Source organism: Oncorhynchus keta, chromosome 19 (assembly GCF_023373465.1).
Source record: "Oncorhynchus keta strain PuntledgeMale-10-30-2019 chromosome 19, Oket_V2, whole genome shotgun sequence".
NCBI lineage: Eukaryota > Metazoa > Chordata > Actinopteri > Salmoniformes > Salmonidae > Oncorhynchus > Oncorhynchus keta.
The window spans coordinates 9,102,010-9,123,929 of NC_068439.1; the positions used below are offsets into that span (position 1 = coordinate 9,102,010).

The 21,920-nt window shown below is 43.7% G+C and overlaps 2 protein-coding genes across 21 annotated transcripts in view; one reads left to right on the forward strand and one right to left on the reverse strand.

The window, feature by feature from the left end:
* LOC118380580 (transcription factor E2F3-like) overlaps positions 1–10,228 on the forward strand; it is a 31,967-nt gene extending 21,739 nt beyond the window's left edge. Inside the window, exons 4-9 of one of the 19 annotated variants that reach the window (XR_008070030.1) lie at positions 916–1,077; positions 1,361–1,475; positions 3,609–3,786; positions 5,386–8,563; positions 8,630–8,662; positions 8,729–10,228. Coding sequence is in view for 2 of the 19 variants with exons in the window: in XM_052469276.1 (XP_052325236.1) it covers positions 916–1,077; positions 1,361–1,475; positions 3,609–3,786; positions 5,386–5,651 (721 nt within the window). In the remaining 17 variants the exon portion in view is untranslated. Of the gene's footprint in view, positions 1–915; positions 1,078–1,360; positions 1,476–3,608; positions 3,787–5,385 lie in introns of all 19 variants that reach the window. The other 18 variants (XR_008070031.1, XR_008070032.1, XR_008070033.1 and 15 more) reach the window with 18 other exon arrangements.
* Positions 1,647–3,597, reverse strand: LOC127909167 (uncharacterized). Of its 2 annotated transcripts, XR_008070036.1 has the most exons (3): positions 2,869–3,597; positions 2,585–2,754; positions 1,647–2,527 (listed from the first exon to the last, which is right to left on the reverse strand). XR_008070036.1 is itself a non-coding variant. In XM_052469291.1 (2 exons), exons 1-2 carry the CDS (start codon positions 3,502–3,504, stop codon positions 2,446–2,448), a joined length of 945 nt encoding a protein of 314 aa, XP_052325251.1. In that variant the 5' UTR covers positions 3,505–3,597; the 3' UTR covers positions 1,647–2,445. The 2 variants fall into 2 exon arrangements, 1 of the variants encoding a protein (XP_052325251.1); XM_052469291.1 differs by having other exon boundaries at positions 1,647–2,754.
* Positions 10,229–21,920: the final 11,692 nt, after the last annotated feature.

Here is a 21,920-nt window from a genome sequence, read left to right on the forward strand (position 1 = left end):
AACTATTCCGACTTGGTCTTCCTGAGAAGAAAAGAACACTTGTTTCGTAACTGCCTAAAAATAAGCCAATCAGCATCAGAACATGATTTCCTTGCTTTAGCCCAGGCTAGGTTACGGTCGTGAATAATACAAGACAGCTGAGAAGAAACCCATTATCCCTCCCTTTAACCCTGAACCCATTATCCCTCCCTTTAACTCTGAACCCATTATCCCTCCCTTTAACCCTGAACCCATTATCCCTCCCTTTAACCCTGAACCCATTATCCCTCCCTTTAACTCTGAACCCATTATCCCTCCCTTTAACTCTGAACCCATTATCCCTCCCTTTAACCCTGAACCCATTATCCCTCCCTTTAACTCTGAACCCATTATCCCTCCCTTTAACCCTGAACCCATTATCCCTCCCTTTAACCCTGAACCCATTATCCCTCCCTTTAACCCTGAACCCTCGCGTGTGTATTAACATGTGTGTGTGTGTGTGTGTGTGTGTGTGTGTGTGTGTGTGTGTGTGTGTGTGTGTGTGTGTGTGTGTGTGTGTGTGTGTGTGTGTGTGTGTGTGTGTGTGTGTGTGTGTGTGTGTGTTAACATGTGCTCTCCTCCTGTGTGTGTTAACATGTGCTCTCCTCCTGTGTGTGTTAACATGTGCTCTCCTCCTGTGTGTGTTAACATGTGCTCTCCTCCTGTGTGTGTTAACATGTGCTCTCCTCCTCGTGTCTGTGTGTTAACATGTGCTCTCCTCCTCGTGTCTGTGTGTTAACATGTGCTCTCCTCCTCGCGTGTGTATTAACATGTGCTCTCCTCCTGTGTGTGTGTGGGTTAACATGTGCTCTCCTCCTGTGTGTGTGTGGGTTAACATGTGCTCTCCTCCTGTGTGTGTGTGTTTTAACATGTGATCTCCTCTGTGTGTGTGTGTAGGGGCTGTAGCCTGTCTCCAGAAGGAGTGGCCAGTGTCCAGACCCCTGGCTCTGTGGGTAAACAATTGCTAGAGTTGACCCAGGAGGAGAGGAGACTGGACGAACTCATACACACCTGCACACTCATCGTCCAACAGATGACTGAAGACACACCCACAAGGAGATAGCCTTTCTTTACAACCCTGCTGTGTGACTGAGATGTGTGTGTGTATCTGATTGCTTGTGAGTGACATGCTGTGTGTGTGTGCGTAGAAGTGTGTTCTTGTCCTGTGTGTGTGTGTAGAAGTGTGTTCTTGTCCTGTGTGTGTGAGAATCTGTATCTGACTGTGTGTGTGTATCTGATTGCTTTAGAGTGACATGCTTTGTGTGTGTGTGTGTGTGTGTGTGTGTGTGTGTGTGTGTGTGTGTGTGTGTGAACGACTACTTTCTCCTTAACCCCTGGGTACGTTTGCGTACATATCGTATGATGATGTGAAAAGGATTCCTAGTCTGAATGACCAGACGGTCATCATGGTCAAAGCCCCTGCTGAAACCAGGCTGGAGGTGCCAGACCCTGCAGAGGTACACACACACACCCTAAACAGAGACCAAACAGGGATCCTGGTAACACTTCCTCTCGTGTCACGTCCCTGCAGACAGTCACTGATTTGACTGATACACTATGCACAGTAACACACGTTTGTGGACACCTCTTCAAATGAGTGTTTTCTGCTATTTTATCCACAGCCGTTGTTGACAGGTGTATAACATCAACCGCACAGCCATGCAATCTCCATAGACAAACATTGGCAGTAGGCTGGCTGACACCGTATTCGAAGAGCTCAGTGACTTTCAACATGACACCGTCGTAGCACCTTTCCAACGAGTCAGTTCGTCAAATGTCCGCCCTGCTCGAGCTGCCCCCCGGTCATCTGTAAGTGCTGTTATTGTGGAAAGTGGAAACGTCTAGGAGCAACAACGGCTCGGCAGTGAAGTGGTAGACCACACAAGCTCACAGAATGGGAAAGCCGAGTGCTGAAGTGCATAAGAAATGTCTGTCCCCGGTTGCAATACGCTCACGGCTATCGAATTCCAAACTGCCTCTCAACGTCAACACTATAACTGTTCTTCTGGGGCGTCATGAAATGGGTTTTCATGGCCATGCAGACGCCCACAATACTACGATGGGTTTGGTGGATGCCAGCAGAACGCTACCTACCCGACAGCGTTGTGCCAACTGTAAAGTTTGGTGGAGAAATAATGGTCTGGGGCTTGTTTTCATGGTTCGGGCCCCTTTAGTTCCAGTGAAGGGACATCTTAACGCTACAACATACAACATTCTAGATGATTCTGTGCTTCCAACTTTGTGGCAGCAGTTTGGGGAAGGCCCTTTCCTGTTTCAGCATGACAAAGCCCCCCCGCGCACGAAGCACTATACAGAAATGATTTGTTGAGATTGGTGTGTAAGAACTTGAGTGGTCTGCACCGAGCCCTGACCAGAACCCCATCGAACACCTTTGGGATGAATTGGAACAGCGACTGCTAGCCAGGCCTAATCGCCCGACCTCACTAATGCTCCTGTGACTGAATGGAAATAAGTCCCCTCAGCAATGTTCCAACATCTAGTGGAAAGCCTTCCCAGAAAACTGGAGGCTGTTATAGCAGCAATGTTCCAACATCTAGTGGAAAACCTTCCCAGAAGAGTGGAGGCTGTTATAGCAGCAATGTTCCAACATCTAGTGGAAAGCCTTCCCAGAAGACTGGAGGCTGTTATAGCAGCAATGTTCCAACATCTAGTGGAAAGCCTTCCCAGAAGAGTGGAGGCTGTTATAGCAGCAATGTTCCAACATCTAGTGGAAAGCTTTCCCAGCAGAGTGGAGCCTGTTATAGCAGCAATGTTCCAACATCTAATGGAAAGCCTTCCCAGAAGAGTGGAGGCTGTTATAGCAGCAATGTTCGAACATCTAGTGGAAACCCTTCCCAGAAGACTGGAGGCTGTTATAGCAGCAATGTTCCAACATCTAGTGGAAAGCCTTCCCAGAAGAGTGGAGGCTGTTATAGCAGCGATGTTCCAACATCTAATGGAAAGCCTTCCCAGAAGAGTGGAGGCTGTTATAGCAGCAATGTTCCAACATCTAATGGAAAGCCTTCCCAGAAGAGTGGAGGCTGTTATAGCAGCAATGTTCCAACATCTAGTGGAAAGCCTTCCCAGAAGACTGGAGGCTGGTATAGCAGCGATGTTCCAACATCTAATGGAAAGCCTTCCCAGAAGAGTGGAGGCTGTTATAGCAGCAATGTTCCAACATCTAGTGGAAAGCCTTCCCAGAAGACTGGAGGCTGTTATAGCAGCAATGTTCCAACATATAGTGGAAAGCCTTCCCAGAAGAGTGGAGGCTGTTATAGCAGCAATGTTCCAACATCTAGTGGAAAGCCTTCCCAGAAGACTGGAGGCTGTTATAGCAGCAATGTTCCAACATCTAGTGGAAAGCCTTCCCAGAAGAGTGGAGGCTGTTATAGCAGCAATGTTCCAACATCTAGTGGAAAGCCTTCCCAGAAGAGTGGAGGCTGTTATAGCAGCAAACGCAGGGCTCAACTCCATATTAATGGCCATTATTTTAGAATGAGATGATCAACTAGCAGGTGTTCACCTACTTTTGGTGTATGATTGGTTGTAAGTTTGGTTGATACATTTTTTTTTTTTGATTGCCCTATCAGAGTCTCCAGGTCCACTTGAGCAGCACCCAGGGTCCAATAGAAGTCTTCCTGTGCTCCGATGATCACGCCCCTTCCTCCCCACTGAAAAACAACTCTGCGCCGAACGAACATGCACATCCGTCTTCGTCTTCGTCCTATGCCAGTGGAAACTCCACATCCTTTCTCAAGGTGTCACAAGGTGAGCCCATCGGACTTAGATAGAAATCGCGTCACTGCATCTGTCCCATTATGCCATCTTGTGAGGGCACGGGCAACGCCATTGAGGCCACCTCCATTTTGAAGTAGTCTGTTTTCTTCTTCTATTATTTAGGAGTTGGCAAATAAACTGAAAGGGTGCACACTGGCCCCTGTTGTGTTTCTGAACGGGTAAACGGCCAAGGTTTGAGATGTACGGTCACCTGCGGTTATGGAATGTTGGCTCACAAGTACAGTTTAATTGGCTGATCCCTCCTGACGACCTGGATGCAATCGTGTGCTCTTTCCTTAACCTATAGGAAGTCCCGGTCAGATGACTACTTCAAAATGATCAGCGTCTTTAACCCTCCTGTGTTCCGGTCGATTTTGGACTGATTTACAAGTTTTCTCTCTTGAAAAAAACGTAGTTCGTTTAAATCGGATTGTCATAAGGTTCCATGACTTTGTCCACACAGGGCATCTGAACACACAAAATAATGTTGATGATTTTCATTACATTTTGGGTGTGTTTTATTTACCTTTTGGACACCTGTGGTGTTCCCGATCAAAAATGACCGGTCATTAGAAACTAATAGGTGAGACTACAATTGGTGTATAAAAATTTAGTTCAGGCACATGCTCATTCATCAGATGGACACACTTCCTGTCCCAGACCATGTGTGTTTGAGCGTGTAAACACACACACACCTCACTCCCCTTCTTGGCTTCCATGGCAACCCCCACGGAACCCCACCTGTTGTCATTCTCACAAACTATCGCAACATTGTTTCAATAATATATAGACCTTTTTTCGCAGTTTTGGTATATAAAATATTTTTGAGGCCTTGTTCACAATACATTCTGTGGCAGCACAATGACCAAACTATATACTGTATGTGAGGCTCTTGATCACAATTCATTCTGTAGCAGCACAATGACCAAACTATATACTGTATGTGAGGCTCTTGATCACAATTCATTCTGTAGCAGCACAATGACCAAACTATATACTGTATGTGAGGCTCTTGATCATATCTTTGATCATGACGCTGGTGAGCAGGAGAGAGGCCAGAAAACTGACAGTGAAGATACATTAGAGGAGAAAGTAGTCTGATAAATAGCACAATATATTTCATCTGAGTACTTGTTATAGTCAAAATAATCCATACATTATACTTTTTTTTTTTTTTTTTTTTTTTTAACTTAAAAACGAGTTGTATGAGCTCAGGTCAATGAGGCCTACAGGCCATAAAGAGCTAATAGAAGTTCAAAATGTATAATGTTCACAAGAACTTAAATTGATAAAAAGATCCAACTCAACATTAGGTGACATATGTATTATTATGGATTTATAATCAACTATAACGGTGGCGGCCATTTTGAACCGGGAACACAGAATGAATTGACATGACACGAACACAACAGGAGGGTTAATGTTGCCGCCCGTGCTTAAACATGGTTTTGGGCACTATAGAGTCCTCTATCTAGCTCTGGGTGAGCCCCACCTTCAGACTTAATTCTGTGGTAAGTTATTGGAAACTTAACTCTCACCTTTCTCTCACCCTCTTTTTCCTCTTCTTGCTCTCTACCCATCTCTCACCAGAGGGTAATAACTCCACCGGTACCGGTTTCTCCAACGCCCTGTCCAGCCTCCCAGCATGCTCTGCAGTGACAGTTACTCCTGTCTCCCCCCTGCCCTCCTCCCTCACCTCCCTCCTCCCCCTCCAGGACGTTGACCAGGAGCCCTTCATCCCCCTGTCTCTCGTGGGGGATGACTACCTGCTTAGCCTGGGCGAAGACGAAGGCATCAGTGACCTGTTCTCCTATGATCTGGACCGGCTTCCATTAGACAACCTGCTCTGTAATTGAATGAAATGTAATCTCAGCGGCCATTTTGGGGAATTTTAGTTTGGCCATTTTGTAGCCAGATTCATGGTCCCAATGTGGTTGTTTCCAGTTATAAAGGACTGATTTAGAGCCCAGTGGGCTCTATGGAATGCAGCACAGCGGCCATTTTGGAGCAAGGCTTTTTTTTTCTTGACCTTGTGGACTGGACTGCTCATAGAGGACCTGCTGTGTAATTGACCCCTGGCCAGCGATGAGGGTATAGAGCTGATCAAAGGGAGTAAGTTTCAGTTCAGACTCACTGTAGGGGTGAATTCTGTGGCTGAAAGAATGGACAAAACCCGTCTTTCTGGTTTTGCACTGACAAGCAAACCAACATCTTAAACAATCACTCCTCCATAGCAGACTGTTATCTAAATGAACTGTTCTCATTTGAAAGCAGAAGTTGTCCCGAACAGAGATGAGTTATGGACGTTAACCCCTGAACACAGATTCTTACCCATATCTACCATCGTGTGACTTGTGAACTTGTGACCCGATGACAGGTCCTGGTTCTCAGCTCACCAGAGTAGTTGCAGACCCGGTATCTACGTCCCAAGATGGTGATCTCTGCCTGGGCATCAATAAATAAAAAAAATAGCAAGAGGTACCTGGTCTTCCACATGGAGCCTTCTGACACAATACTGGAAGAGACTGACTGGTAGTGTTTTAGATAGCCACAGTATGTACTGAAAGATGGGCCTTCTCCCGATATAACAGTTTGCTACACAATTGGTGTACGTTTTGTTTGTTGTTTAGAAGAGGAAGTGAATATTGCTCCTGTTGCCGTGTGGGACATCCACTACATGTCCTTCTCCTGCTGTCGATGAACTTCTTTAATATCCAGGGATGAGCAATGTGCCTCCACACACACACACACACACACACACACACACCACCATGCAAGAGTCACGTAGACAAGCCCCCATTTTGTTTTAGACATGCTAGCAGCCAAGAATGCTACTTATAAGAATAACTAACGTATTAACCAACTCATAGTCAATTCTCAGGGCTCCCAAATTACTTTCTACTTGAAATACAATTTTATTACTTCATTAAAATGTACAAATGAATTGTAATGATTTTTTTTTTGTGCCAGATATTATAATAAGGTAGGATGTTTTTATTTTTTAAACTTACACCCAATCATTAACCCATTGATAAAATGGATATACATTTTTAAACATTTACCCTTCGATTAGTATAGACATGTGACTAGGGTAGCCGAGTGGTTAGAGCGTTGGACTGGTAACCGAAAGGTTGCAAGTTCAAATCCCCGAGCTGACAAGGTACAAATCTGTCGTTCTGCCCCTGAACAGGCAGTTAACCCACTGTTTCTAGGCCGTCATTGAAAATAAGAATTTGTTCTTAACTGACTTGCCTGGTTAAATAAAGGTAAAATAAAATAGACGTGACCTTTTAAACTACCTGACCATACGGTATATTCAGCTTTCCTTTGTGGTCTGAATCTGCCTGGTTTTAGAGACGTGCTTCACTAGATGGTGTCCTATGGCCTTTACTAGTCTGTGATGTTGGACCAGAGCTCGATGGGTTGATGACAGAACTTACCAAGAAGTCCTTTTTTTGAGCCGATTGACTGATATGAAAGTATGTTGGAGAACAGACATGTTCTGAACGGAACGATATACTGTATTGTCTGTCTTATAGTAATGTGTATTTTATTTAATATTATTTTTTACATGTTAAGTCATTTCTAAGGTACTGTACTAGAAACTACTACTGTACTGTACTAGAAGCTACTACTGTACTAGAAGCTACTACTGTACTAGAAGCTACTACTGTACTGTACTAGAAGCTACTACTGTACTAGAAGCTACTACTGTACTACTGTTTGTGTTTTTGTTTTTGAAGGTATTCTGGTGATAGTTTGGTTTACCAGTCTGTTTCTACATGGTTTGTAATGACAATGATTTGACGTTACAGCACAAACAGATCTGGGACCAGGCTAGTCTTGATATTTCTCCCAGGTGTTGTTGTCGGTGTCTCACTGCTTTGCTTTATCTTGGCCAGGTCGCAGTTTGTAAATGAGAACTTGTTCTCAACTAGCCTACCCGGTTAAATAAAGGTGTTCTCGACTAGCCTACCTGGTTAAATAAAGGTGTTCTCAACTAGCCTACCCGGTTAAATAAGGGTGTTCTCAACTAGCCTACCTGGTTAAATAAAGGTGTTCTCAACTAGCCTACCTGGTTAAATAAAGGTGTTCTCGACTGGCCTACCCGGTTAAATAAAGGTGTTCTCAACTAGCCTACCTGGTTAAATAAAGGTGTTCTCAACTAGCCTACCTGGTTAAATAAAGGTGTTCTCAACTAGCCTACCTGGTTAAATAAAGATGTTCTTAACTAGCCTACCTGGTTAAATAAAGGTGTTCTCAACTAGCCTACCTGGTTAAATAAAGGTGTTCTGGTTAAATAAAGGTGTTCTCAACTGGCCTACCTGGTTAAATAAAGATGTTCTTAACTAGCCTACCTGGTTAAATAAAGATGTTCTTAACTAGCCTACCTGGTTAAATAAAGGTGCTCTCAACTGGCCTACCTGGTTAAATAAAGATGTTCTTAACTACCCTACCTGGTTAAATAAAGGTGTTCTCAACTAGCCTACCTGGTTAAATAAAGGTGTTCTCAACTGGCCTACCTGGTTAAATAAAGGTGTTCTCAACTGGCCTACCTGGTTAAATAAAGGTGTTCTCAACTAGCCTACCTGGTTAAATAAAGGTGTTCTCAACTAGCCTACCTGGTTAAATAAAGGTGTTCTCAACTAGCATACCTGGTTAAATAAAGGTGTTCTCAACTAGCCTACCTGGTTAAATAAAGGTGCTCTCAACTGGCCTACCCGGTTAAATAAAGGTGTTCTCAACTGGCCTACCCGGTTAAATAAAGGTGTTCTCAACTGGCCTACCTGGTTAAATAAAGGTGTTCTCAACTGGCCTACCTGGTTAAATAAAGGTGTTCTCAACTAGCCTACCCGGTTAAATAAAGGTGTTCTCAACTGGCCTACCTGGTTAAATAAAGGTGTTCTCAACTGGCCTACCTGGTTAAATAAAGGTGTTCTCAACTAGCCTACCCGGTTAAATAAAGGTGTTCTCAACTGGCCTACCTGGTTAAATAAAGGTGTTCTCAACTAGCCTACCTGGTTAAATAAAGGTGAAATAAATAACAATACCTGTATAGCACATGTTCATATGAAGTGGTCTCTGTTTGAAGTCGTCTTTTTGTACAGTTGTCCCGTGTGAGTCCCGTGTGAGTCCCGTGTGAGTCCCGTGTCAGTCCCGTGTGAGTCCCGTGTCAGTCCCGTGTGAGTCCCGTGTCAGTCCCGTGTGAGTCCCGTGTGAGTCCCGTGTCAGTCCCGTGTCAGTCCCGTGTCAGTCCCGTGTGAGTCCCGTGTGAGTCCCGTGTGAGTCCCGTGTCAGTCCCGTGTGAGTCCCGTGTCAGTCCCGTGTGAGTCCCGTGTCAGTCCCGTGTGAGTCCCGTGTCAGTCCCGTGTCAGTCCCGTGTGAGTCCCGTGTGAGTCCCGTGTGAGTCCCGTGTGAGTCCCGTGTCAGTCCCGTGTGAGTCCCGTGTGAGTCCCGTGTCAGTCCCGTGTGAGTCCCGTGTGAGTCCCGTGTGAGTCCCGTGTGAGTCCCGTGTCAGTCCCGTGTGAGTCCCGTGTCAGTCCCGTGTGAGTCCCGTGTCAGTCCCGTGTGAGTCCCGTGTGAGTCCCGTGTCAGTCCCGTGTGAGTCCCGTGTCAGTCCCGTGTGAGTCCCGTGTGAGTCCCGTGTCAGTCCCGTGTCAGTCCCGTGTGAGTTTCATGTCTATGTGCTTTTGAGTTGTGTACTGCCTGGTTTCCTAGCCTGGTGCCAACTCTGTTTTGCGTTATCACGTCAACTCCTTGTCATAATGGCACAAACATCTGGGAACAGGCTACAATTCGGTAGGAAATGCAGCCATCGATTTCATCCTCAATTACCGCACTGAATTTCAGTAACTACTCTTGCTCTCCCCCAGGACTAGGGTGACGTTGACCCGGTGTGCTGATCTTGGGTCAGTTTTTGCATTTCACTAATGCTTTGGCTTGGGGAAGGTGGAATCTGATCCTAGATCTGTGTCTAGGGGAAACTGCGCCTTGGTGTTACCAGTCTTTTTCTCTGGACTCTTCTATTAAGTTTTAATTGTGATTTATATAGATAAATATATGAGTTTTACTTAATGCTTCTTTGAGATGTTGATTTTTATGAGCATGAATTGCTGTTTCTACCCACCGTCCAGCGATACGATGCCGAGCTTAAACCAGAGCAATGTGTTTCAGTTAGGACATGTAGGATTATATATATATATATACACACATATATATATATATATATATGTAGGATTATATATATATACACACATATATATATACACACCAGAACTGTTCCCAGAGAATTGAATGTTATACAGGTTGAAATACTGATATAAAATATATATGTCTATATACACACATATATGTCTATATCCATATATACACACATATGTGTGTGTGTGTGTGTTGGTTTTATGATCTGAAATAAAAGATCCTATACATTTTCCTTATGCTTTTTATCTGTATTTCTCTCATGTGCACAAATTTGTTTACATTCCTGTCAGTGAGCATTTCTCCTTTGCCAAGATAATCCATCCACCTGACAGGTGTGGCATATCAAGAAGCTGATTAAACAGCATGATCATTACACAGGTGCACCTGGTGCTGGGGACAGTGCAAGGCCACTCTGAAATGTTTGTTTTGTCACACAGCACAATGCTACATATGTCTCCAGTTTTAAAGGGAACGTGCAATTGGCATGCTGACTGCAGGAATGTCCACCAGAACTGTTCCCAGAGAATTGAATGTTATACAGGTTGAAATACTGAATACCAGGCTGTTCCCCTGCACTACAACAGTACAATACAGGTTGAAATACTGAATACCAGGCTGTTCCCCTGCACTACAACAGTACAATACAGGTTGAAATACTGAATACCAGGCTGTTCCCCTGCACTACAACAGTACAATACAGGTTGAAATACTGAATACCAGGCTGTTCCCCGCACTACAACAGTACAATACAGGTTGAAATACTGAATACCAGGGTGTTCCCCAGCACTACAACAGTATAATACAGGTTGATATACTGAATACCAGGCTGTTCCCTGCACTACAACAGTATAATACAGGTTGATATACTGAATACCAGGCTGTTCCCCTACACTACAACAGTACAATACAGGTTGAAATACTGAATACCAGGCTGTTCCCCTGCACTACAACAGTATAATACAGGTTGATATACTGAATACCAGGCTGTTCCCCTACACTACAACAGTACAATACAGGTTGAAATACTGAATACCAGGCTGTTCCCCTGCATTACAACAGTACAATACAGGTTGATATACTGAATACCAAGCTGTTCCCCTACACTACAACAGTACAATACAGGTTGAAATACTGAATACCAGGCTGATCCCCTGCACTACAACAGTACAATACAGGTTGAAATACTGAATACCAGGCTGATCCCCTGCACTACAACAGTACAATACAGGTTGAAATACTGAATACCAAGCTGTTCCCCTGCACTACAACAGTACAATACAGGTTGAAATACTGAATACCAGGCTGTTCCCCCGCACTACAACAGTACAATACATTTTGAAATACTGAATACCAGGCTGTTCCCCTGCACTACAACAGTACAATACAGGTTGAAATACTGAATACCAGGCTGTTCCCCTGCACTACAACAGTACAATACAGGTTGAAATACTGAATACCAGGCTGTTCCCCCGCACTACAACAGTATAATACAGGTTGAAATACTGAATACCAGGCTGTTCCCCTGCACTACAACAGTATAATACAGGTTGAAGTACTGAATACCAGGCTGTTCCCCTGCACTACAACAGTACAATACAGGTTGAAATACTGAATACCAGGCTGTTCCCCTGCACTACAACAGTATAATACAGGTTGAAATACTGAATACCAGGCTGTTCCCCTGCACTACAACAGTACAATACAGGTTGAAATACTGAATACCAGGCTGTTCCCCTGCACTACAACAGTACAATACAGGTTGAAATACTGAATACCAGGCTGTTCCCCCGCACTACAACAGTACAATACAGGTTGAAGTACTGAATACCAGGCTGTTCCCCTGCACTACAACAGTACAATACAGGTTGAAGTACTGAATACCAGGCTGTTCCCCTGCACTACAACAGTATAATACAGGTTGAAGTACTGAATACCAGGCTGTTCCCCAGCACTACAACAGTATAATACAGGTTGAAATACTGAATACCAGGCTGTTCCCCTGCACTACAACAGTACAATACAGGTTGAAGTACTGAATACCAGGCTGTTCCCCTGCACTACAACAGTATAATACAGGTTGAAATACTGAATACCAGGCTGTTCCCCTGCACTACAACAGTATAATACAGGTTGAAATACTGAATACCAGGCTGTTCCCCTGCACTACAACAGTATAATACAGGTTGAAATACTGAATACCAGGCTGTTCCCCTGCACTACAACAGTATAATACAGGTTGAAATACTGAATACCAGGCTGTTCCCCTGCACTACAACAGTATAATACAGGTTGAAATACTGAATACCAGGCTGTTCCCCCGCACTACAACAGTACAATACAGGTTGAAATACTGAATAGCAGGCTGTTCCCCTGCACTACAACAGTACAATACAGGTTGAAATACTGAATACCAAGCTGTTCCCCTGCACTACAACAGTACAATACAGGTTGAAATACTGAATACCAGCTGTTCCCCTGCACTACAACAGTACAATACAGGTTGAAATACTGAATACCAGGCTGTTCCCCTGCACTACAACAGTACAATACAGGTTGAAATACTGAATACCAGGCTGTTCCCCTGCACTACAACAGTACAATACAGGTTGAAATACTGAATACCAGGCTGTTCCCCTGCACTACAACAGTACAATACAGGTTGAAATACTGAATACCAGGCTGTTCCCCTGCACTACAACAGTACAATACAGGTTGAAATACTGAATACCAGGCTGTTCCCCTGCACTACAACAGTACAATACAGGTTGAAATACTGAATACCAGGCTGTTCCCCCGCACTACAACAGTACAATACAGGTTGAAATACTGAATACCAGGCTGTTCCCCTGCACTACAACAGTACAATACAGGTTGAAATACTGAATACCAGGCTGTTCCCCTGCACTACAACAGTACAATACAGGTTGAAATACTGAATACCAGGCTGTTCCCGCACTACAACAGTACAATACAGGTTGAAATACTGAATACCAGGCTGTTCCCCTGCACTACAACAGTACAATACAGGTTGAAATACTGAATACCAGGCTGTTCCCCCGCACTACAACAGTACAATACAGGTTGAAATACTGAATACAACAGTACAATACAGGTTGAAATACTGAATACCAGGCTGTTCCCCTGCACTACAACAGTACAATACAGGTTGAAATACTGAATACCAGGCTGTTCCCCTGCACTACAACAGTACAATACAGGTTGAAATACTGAATACCAGGCTGTTCCCCTGCACTACAACAGTACAATACAGGTTGAAATACTGAATACCAGGCTGTTCCCCCGCACTACAACAGTATAATACAGGTTGAAATACTGAATACCAGGCTGTTCCCCTGCACTACAACAGTATAATACAGGTTGAAGTACTGAATACCAGGCTGTTCCCCCTGCACTACAACAGTACAATACAGGTTGAAATACTGAATACCAGGCTGTTCCCCTGCACTACAACAGTATAATACAGGTTGAAATACTGAATACCAGGCTGTTCCCCTGCACTACAACAGTACAATACAGGTTGAAATACTGAATACCAGGCTGTTCCCCTGCACTACAACAGTACAATACAGGTTGAAATACTGAATACCAGGCTGTTCCCCGCACTACAACAGTACAATACAGGTTGAAATACTGAATACCAGGCTGTTCCCCTGCACTACAACAGTACAATACAGGTTGAAGTACTGAATACCAGGCTGTTCCCCTGCACTACAACAGTATAATACAGGTTGAAGTACTGAATACCAGGCTGTTCCCCAGCACTACAACAGTATAATACAGGTTGAAATACTGAATACCAGGCTGTTCCCCTGCACTACAACAGTACAATACAGGTTGAAGTACTGAATACCAGGCTGTTCCCCTGCACTACAACAGTATAATACAGGTTGAAATACTGAATACCAGGCTGTTCCCCTGCACTACAACAGTATAATACAGGTTGAAATACTGAATACCAGGCTGTTCCCCTGCACTACAACAGTATAATACAGGTTGAAATACTGAATACCAGGCTGTTCCCCTGCACTACAACAGTATAATACAGGTTGAAATACTGAATACCAGGCTGTTCCCCTGCACTACAACAGTATAATACAGGTTGAAATACTGAATACCAGGCTGTTCCCCCGCACTACAACAGTACAATACAGGTTGAAATACTGAATAGCAGGCTGTTCCCCTGCACTACAACAGTACAATACAGGTTGAAATACTGAATACCAGGCTGTTCCCCCGCACTACAACAGTACAATACAGGTTGAAATACTGAATACCAAACTGTTCCCCCGCACTACAACAGTACAATACAGGTTGAAATACTGAATACCAGGCTGTTCCCCCGCACTACAACAGTACAATACAGGTTGAAATACTGAATACCAGGCTGTTCCCCTGCACTACAACAGTACAATACAGGTTGAAATACTGAATACCAGGCTGTTCCCCTGCACTACAACAGTACAATACAGGTTGAAATACTGAATACCAGGCTGTTCCCCCGCACTACAACAGTACAATACAGGTTGAAATACTGAATACCAGGCTGTTCCCCTGCACTACAACAGTACAATACAGGTTGAAATACTGAATACCAGGCTGTTCCCCCGCACTACAACAGTACAATACAGGTTGAAATACTGAATACCAGGCTGTTCCCCTGCACTACAACAGTACAATACAGGTTGAAATACTGAATACCAGGCTGTTCCCCTGCACTACAACAGTACAATACAGGTTGAAATACTGAATACCAGGCTGTTCCCCCGCACTACAACAGTACAATACAGGTTGAAATACTGAATACCAGGCTGTTCCCCCGCACTACAACAGTACAATACAGGTTGAAATACTGAATACCAGGCTGTTCCCCCGCACTACAACAGTACAATACAGGTTGAAATACTGAATACAACAGTACAATACAGGTTGAAATACTGAATACCAGGCTGTTCCCCTGCACTACAACAGTACAATACAGGTTGAAATACTGAATACCAGGCTGTTCCCCTGCACTACAACAGTACAATACAGGTTGAAATACTGAATACCAGGCTGTTCCCCCGCACTACAACAGTATAATACAGGTTGAAATACTGAATACCAGGCTGTTCCCCTGCACTACAACAGTACAATACAGGTTGAAGTACTGAATACCAGGCTGTTCCCCAGCACTACAACAGTACAATACAGGTTGAAATACTGAATACCAGGCTGTTCCCCCGCACTACAACAGTACAATACAGGTTGAAATACTGAATACCAGGCTGTTCCCCTGCACTACAACAGTACAATACAGGTTGAAATACTGAATACCAGGCTGATCCCCTGCACTACAACAGTACAATACAGGTTGAAATACTGAATACCAAGCTGTTCCCCTGCACTACAACAGTACAATACAGGTTGAAATACTGAATACCAGGCTGTTCCCCTGCACTACAACAGTACAATACAGGTTGAAATACTGAATACCAAGCTGTTCCCCTGCACTACAACAGTACAATACAGGTTGAAATACATTTAACCATGAGGTCATTGGAGCTGTTTTTAACCTTCTTGCTAAACCATGAAAACACAGGGTACGTCAGGATGTCTTGATGGAGTGGCCTGAGCGCTTTGCTGTCCACTATATTTAGGCAGAGGAAGATCTGAATCCAGAGCGATAGCTTGGCCCTAAAATCTGTCATCTCCAACAGGTGTTTTAACCGTTCGTTTTGTATGGAATCAATGAATGTCGAATTTGGTTGATAACAAATGGGATGGCTTAAAGAGCCCCACGGTGAACGTCTCATAATACCCATAACACCCTAGCGGTCAAACAAGGAAATAGTTCCAATTGTTTTTCCACCATTAATATTTCCTATAGAGGATTTTAGAAACACTTAAAATAATGACTGTGTTTTGTGTCGGTTTACCCTGGAGTGATTATTTGATAAGTGTAAATCTCTTATCGGACAAGGTGACTTTAATCCAATATATTAGTCTCTTTTTTTACTCTCCTATTCCAAAAGGCTAATTAACGTCAAGGTAGACATCACGCAAGACTACAAATCCAAATGCAAGCTCCTGCACATCAACTCCTTACCAGACGCCTTTGCTAAACAGGTATTGTGTCAATTTAAAACTCGCACAAGACAGTTAACACAATTGTCAAGTTAAAGAAAATGTAGCCAATTTATTCATTTACTGAATGTAGATAACATTAGATAGTTAATCCAGAGATGACCTCCCTTTACATCGATTCGGTAGTCTCGTCCAGATCATCATGGGATTTGTAGTTCTTTATGAAAGCCACATTAGCAGCTAATTAGCGTTTCCTTTTTTGGAGGGGTAAATACAGGCGGCTATATTGATCAAAGTCATTGTAAATAAGAAATTGTTCTTAACTGACTGGTCTAGTTAAATAAAAAATAAATAAAAAACTTGTCCTAGAGATTTACACGGGTATCAAAATGTCACGCCAGGCTAAGCCTACACCAAACACAGCCCTTTCTTTTTAAGTGTCTCTCTATGGGAAAAATGAATGGTGGGGGAAAATGATTATAACAATTTCCTTGTTTGACCGCTAGGTTTCATGGGTATTATGACGCATACTGTGGTACTCTATTTGATAGAATTGAAGCATTTTGTAATGCTTTAGGTTATTACTAGGACATGTGACATCCTGGCAACCTTGAGGGGGGGAAAAAACACTTTATATATTTATATTAAGAAGAACAGATGAGAAGATTCTTGATATCATCACACTTATTGGGGATAGACAAGTAGAAGGTTGTTTCCTGGCTCAGAGTTCGTTTTTTGGCCTGTTTTGGGACTGAAGGGAGAGTGGTCTTGTGGCCTCATTTATAAATGTTGCTATGTACAAAATATACCCCAAAACATACGCCAAACTTTATTTGAACTGTATAAACTCATAAAAAAGTGGACTTGACATGGGAATGTGCTTAACGTGTCTAGACCTAAGCACAGATTCTTGTGGCTGAGGTATTGCATTGTAAGCAGGCGTGTGTGTGGGGGGGGGGATACTATAACACACGTTTATTTAATCAGAACAAGAGAAACGGGGAAATATAATGAGATGCAATCATTTGCCGTTAGTGATAAAAGCCAATATCTTATTTTTTATTTGCATCTTTTGAGTTCTAAAATAGTTTTATATAGAAATAGCTATCTATATCCTATTCATTAACATTATCGTTGCAGAATAAATTCCTCACTTATTCTGACTGACCAATAGGCAAACAAACGTCCCGCGTCTCTCATTTTAATCGGACCCACAAATATATTGCTCAGTGCGAGCCGGTCGAGAGCACAGTTTTCATCAGCGTTTCAACGGCAGAACAGACCATTCCCATTGACGTTTGTTTTTTACCTTCTGTAATTTCAAATGTAATCAAGTATAACAATATTTCATTTTATAAACATAATACATCTTTTCATAAATGCCTCGCCACATTTTCTGGCCATATTCCCGAAGAAGCTTTAGCCTACAACAAATGAGCATAAACATACAGTTGAAGTCGGAAGTTTTATATACACTTAGGTTGGAGTCATTAAAACTCGTTTTTCAACCACTCCACAAATTTCTTGTTAACAAAGTATAGTTTTGGCAAGTCGGTTAGGACATCTACTTTATGCATGACACAAGTCATTTTTCCAGATTAATTCACTTATAATTGACTGTATCACAATTCCAGTGGGTCGGAAGTTTACATACACTAAGTTGACTGTGCCTTTTAACAGCTTGGAAAATTCCAGAAAATGATGTCATAGCCTTGTAAGCTTCTGATTTACATCATTTGAGTCCATTGGAGGTGTATCTGTGGATGTATTTCAAGGCCTACCTTCAAACTCAGTGCCTCTGTTTGACATCATGGGAAAATCAAAATAAATGACCCAAGACCTCAGAAAAATAATTTGTAGACCTCCACAAGTCTGGTTCATCCTTGGGAGCAATTTCCAAACGCCTGAAGGTACCACGTTCATCTGTACAAACAGTAGTACGCAAGTATAAACACCATGGGACCACGCAGCCTCCATACCGCTCAGGAAGGAGACGTGTGGAGATGTGACCATCATGTTTGTAGTAAGAAGGGGGATGCTTGCAAGCCGAAGAACACCATCCCAACCGTGAAGCACGGGGTGGCAGCATCATGTTGTGAGGGTGCTTTGTTGCAGGAGGGACTGGTGCACTTCACAAAATAGATGGCATCATGAGGAAGATAAATTATGTGGACATATTGAAGAAACATCTCAAGACATCAATCAGGAAGTTAAAGCTTGGTTGCGAATGGGTCCTCCAAATGGACAATGACCCCTAGCAAATTTCCATGGTTGTGGCAAAATGGCTTAAGGACAACAAAGTGAAGGTATTGGAGCCATCACCCTGACCTCAATACCATAGAACATTTGTGGGCAGAACTGAAAAAGCATGTAGGTCTACAAACCTGTGTCAGTTCCACCAGCTCTGTCAGGAGGAATGGGCCAAAATTCACCCAATTTATTGTGGGAAGCTTGTGGAAGGCTACCCAAAACGTTTTACGCAAGTTAAACCATTTAAAGGCAATGCTACCAAATACTAATTGAGTGTATGTAAACTTCTGACCCCCTGGGAATGTGATGAAAGAAATAAAAGCTGAAATAAATAATTCTCTCTACTATTATTCTGACATTTTTAATTTCTTAAAATAAACAGGTGATCCTAACTGACCTAAAACAGGGAATTTTTAGCAAGAATTAAATGTCAGGAATTGTGAAAAACTGAGTTTAAATGTCTTTGGCTAAGGTGTATATAAACTTCAGACTTCAACTGTACACTACGGTTCAAAAGTTTGGTGTTACTTAGAAATATCCTTGTTTATGAAAGAAAAGCACTTTTGTTGCCCATTAAAACAACAACAACAAATTGATCATAAATACAGTGTAGACATTGTTAATGTTGTAAATTACTATTGTAGCTGGAAACGGCAGATTAATGGAATATCTACATAGGTGTACAGAGGCCCATTATCAGCAACCATCACTCCTGTGTTCCAATGGCACGTTGTGTTAGCTAATCCATGTTTATCATTTCAAAAGGCTAATTGATCATTAGAAAACCCTTTTGCAATTATGTTAGCACAGCTGAAAACTGTTGTTCTGATTAAAGAAGCAATAAAACTGGCCTTCTTTAGACTAGTTATCCAGATAATTTGAGATTTTTTAAGTTTTTTGTACATGCACAATCTTTTCAGGCTCTGGTCTAAAGTAGTGTACTATATAGGGAACAGGGCTCTGGTCTAAAGTAGTGTACTATATAGGGAACATGGCTCTGGTCTAAAGTGGTGTACTATATAGGGAACAGGGCTCTGGTCTAAAGTAGTGTACTATATAGGAATAGGGCTCTGGTCTATAGTAGTGTACTATATAGGGAACAGGGCTCTGGTCTAAAGTGGTGTACTATATAGGGAACATGGCTCTGGTCTAAAGTGGTGTACTATATAGGGAACATGGCTCTGGTCTAAAGTGGTGTACTATATAGGGAACATGGCTCTGGTCTAAAGTGGTGTACTATATAGGGAACATGGCTCTGGTCTATAGTAGTGTACTATATAGGGAACATGGCTCTGGTCTAAAGTGGTGTACTATATAGGGAACATGGCTCTGGTCTAAAGTGGTGTACTATATAGGGAACATGGCTCTGGTCTAAAGTGGTGTACTATATAGGGAACATGGCTCTGGTCTAAAGTAGTGTACTATATAGGGAACATGGCTCTGGTCTAAAGTAGTGTACTATATAGGGAATAGGGTTCTGGTCTAAAGTAGTGCACTATATAGGGAATATGGTGCTGTTTGCGAGGCACTCAGACATATTGGCAGGACGTTGGTAGAGTCATCAGACAGATGAACACAGGGTTAAAGGTCACGGAGTTACGGAAGGGGCTTAGCTAGGGGAGGACGAGGTTAAAGGTCACGGAAATGAAGAAGGGGTTTAGCTGGGGGAGGACGAGGTTAAAGGTCACGGAGATAAGGAAGGGGCTTAGCTGGGGGAGGACGAGGTTAAAGGTCACGGAGATAAGGAAGGGGCTTAGCTGGGGGAGGACGAGGTTAAAGATTATGGGGATAAGGAAGGGGTTTAGCTGCGGGAGGATGAGGTTAAAGGTCAGGGGAGGACGAGTTTAAAGGTCACGGAGATAAGGAAGGGGTTTAGCTGGGGGAGGACGAGGTTAAAGGTCACAGAGATAAGGAAGGGGCTTAGCTGGGGGAGGACGAGGTTAAAGGTCACGGAGATAAGGAAGGGGCTTAGTTGGGGGAGGACGAGGTTAAAGGTCACGGAGATAAGGAAGGGGCTTAGCTGGAGGACAGGGGGTTAGATAGTGTTGGATTAGGAGGACAGGGGGTTAGATAGTGTAGGAGGACAGGGGGTTAGATAGTGTTGGATTAGGAGGACTGGGGGTTGGATTAGGAGGACAGGGGGTAGATAGTGTTGGATTAGGAGGACTGGGGGTTAGATAGTGTAGGAGGACAGGGGGTTAGATAGTGTTGGATTAGGAGGACAGGGGTTAGATAGTGTTGGATTAGGAGGACAGGGGGTTAGATAGTGTTGGATTAGGAGGACTGGGGGTTAGATAGTGTTGGATTAGGAGGACTGGGGGTTGGATTAGGATGACTGGGGGTTAGATAGTGTTGTATTAGGAGGACAGGGGTTAGATAGTGTAGGAGTACTGGGGGTTATATAGTGTTGGATTAGGAGGACTGGGGGTTAGATAGTGTAGGAGGACAGGGGGTTAGATAGTGTAGGAGGACAGGGGGTTAGATAGTGTTGGATTAGGAGGACTGGGGGTTAGATAGTGTTGGATTAGGAGGACTGGGGGTTAGATAGTGTTGGATTAGGAGGACTGGGGGTTAGATAGTGTTGGATTAGGAGGACTGGGGGTTGGATAGTGTTGGATTAGGAGGACTGGGGGTTGGATTAGGATGACTGGGGGTTAGATAGTGTAGGAGGACTGGGGGTTGGATAGTGTTGGATTAGGAGGACTGGGGGTTAGATAGTGTAGGAGGACTGGGGTTGGATAGTGTAGGAGGACTGGGGGTTGGATTAGGAGGACAGGGGGTTAGATAGTGTTGGATTAGGAGGACTAGGGGTTAGATAGTGTTGGATTAGGAGGACTGGGGGTTGGATAGTGTAGGAGGACTGGGGGTTGGATTAGGATGACTGGGGGTTAGATAGTGTAGGAGGACTGGGGGTTGGATAGTGTAGGAGGACTGGGGGTTGGATTAGGAGGACAGGGGGTTAGATAGTGTTGGATTAGGAGGACAGGGGGTTAGATAGTGTATGAGGACTGGGGTTGGATAGTGTAGGAGGACTGGGGTTGGATTAGGATGACTGGGGGTTAGATAGTGTAGGAGGACTGGGGGTTGGATAGTGTTGGATTAGGAGGACTGGGGGTTGGATAGTGTAGGAGGACTGGGGGTTGGATAGTGTAGGAGGACTGGGGGTTGGATTAGGATGACTGGGGGTTAGATAGTGTAGGAGGACTGGGGGTTGGATAGTGTAGGAGGACTGGGGGTTGGATTAGGATGACTGGGGGTTAGATAGTGTAGTTCCACCTCTACCCTCTTATACTTCTGCTCTGAGGACTGGGGGTTGGATAGTGTAGGAGGACTGGGGGTTGGATAGTGTAGGAGGACTGGGGGTTGGATAGTGTAGGAGGACTGGGGGTTGGATTAGGAGGACAGGGGGTTAGATAGTGTTGGATTCGGAGGACAGTATTAGTATTTTTTTAGGATCCCCAGTAGTTGTTGCCACGGTAGCAGCTACTTATCCTTTGATCCCACCAGGAAGAGATGCTGTTCCACCTCTACCCTCTTATACTTCTGCTCTGTGAAGTTTCCACTAGGTGCAGATCGAGGATCATCTTCCT

What these genes read in the sequence shown, in the direction of transcription:
- LOC127909167 (XM_052469291.1), bottom strand. Translation starts at nt 3,504, where the DNA reads ATGGCCATTAATATGGAGTTGAGCCCTGCGTTTGCTGCTATAACAGCC. An exon ending in CCTCCAGTCTTCTGGGAAGG is followed by an intron (nt 2,755 to 2,868) that starts GTTTCCACTAGA and finishes CTGCTGGGAAAG; the next exon opens with CTTTCCACTAGATGTTGGAA.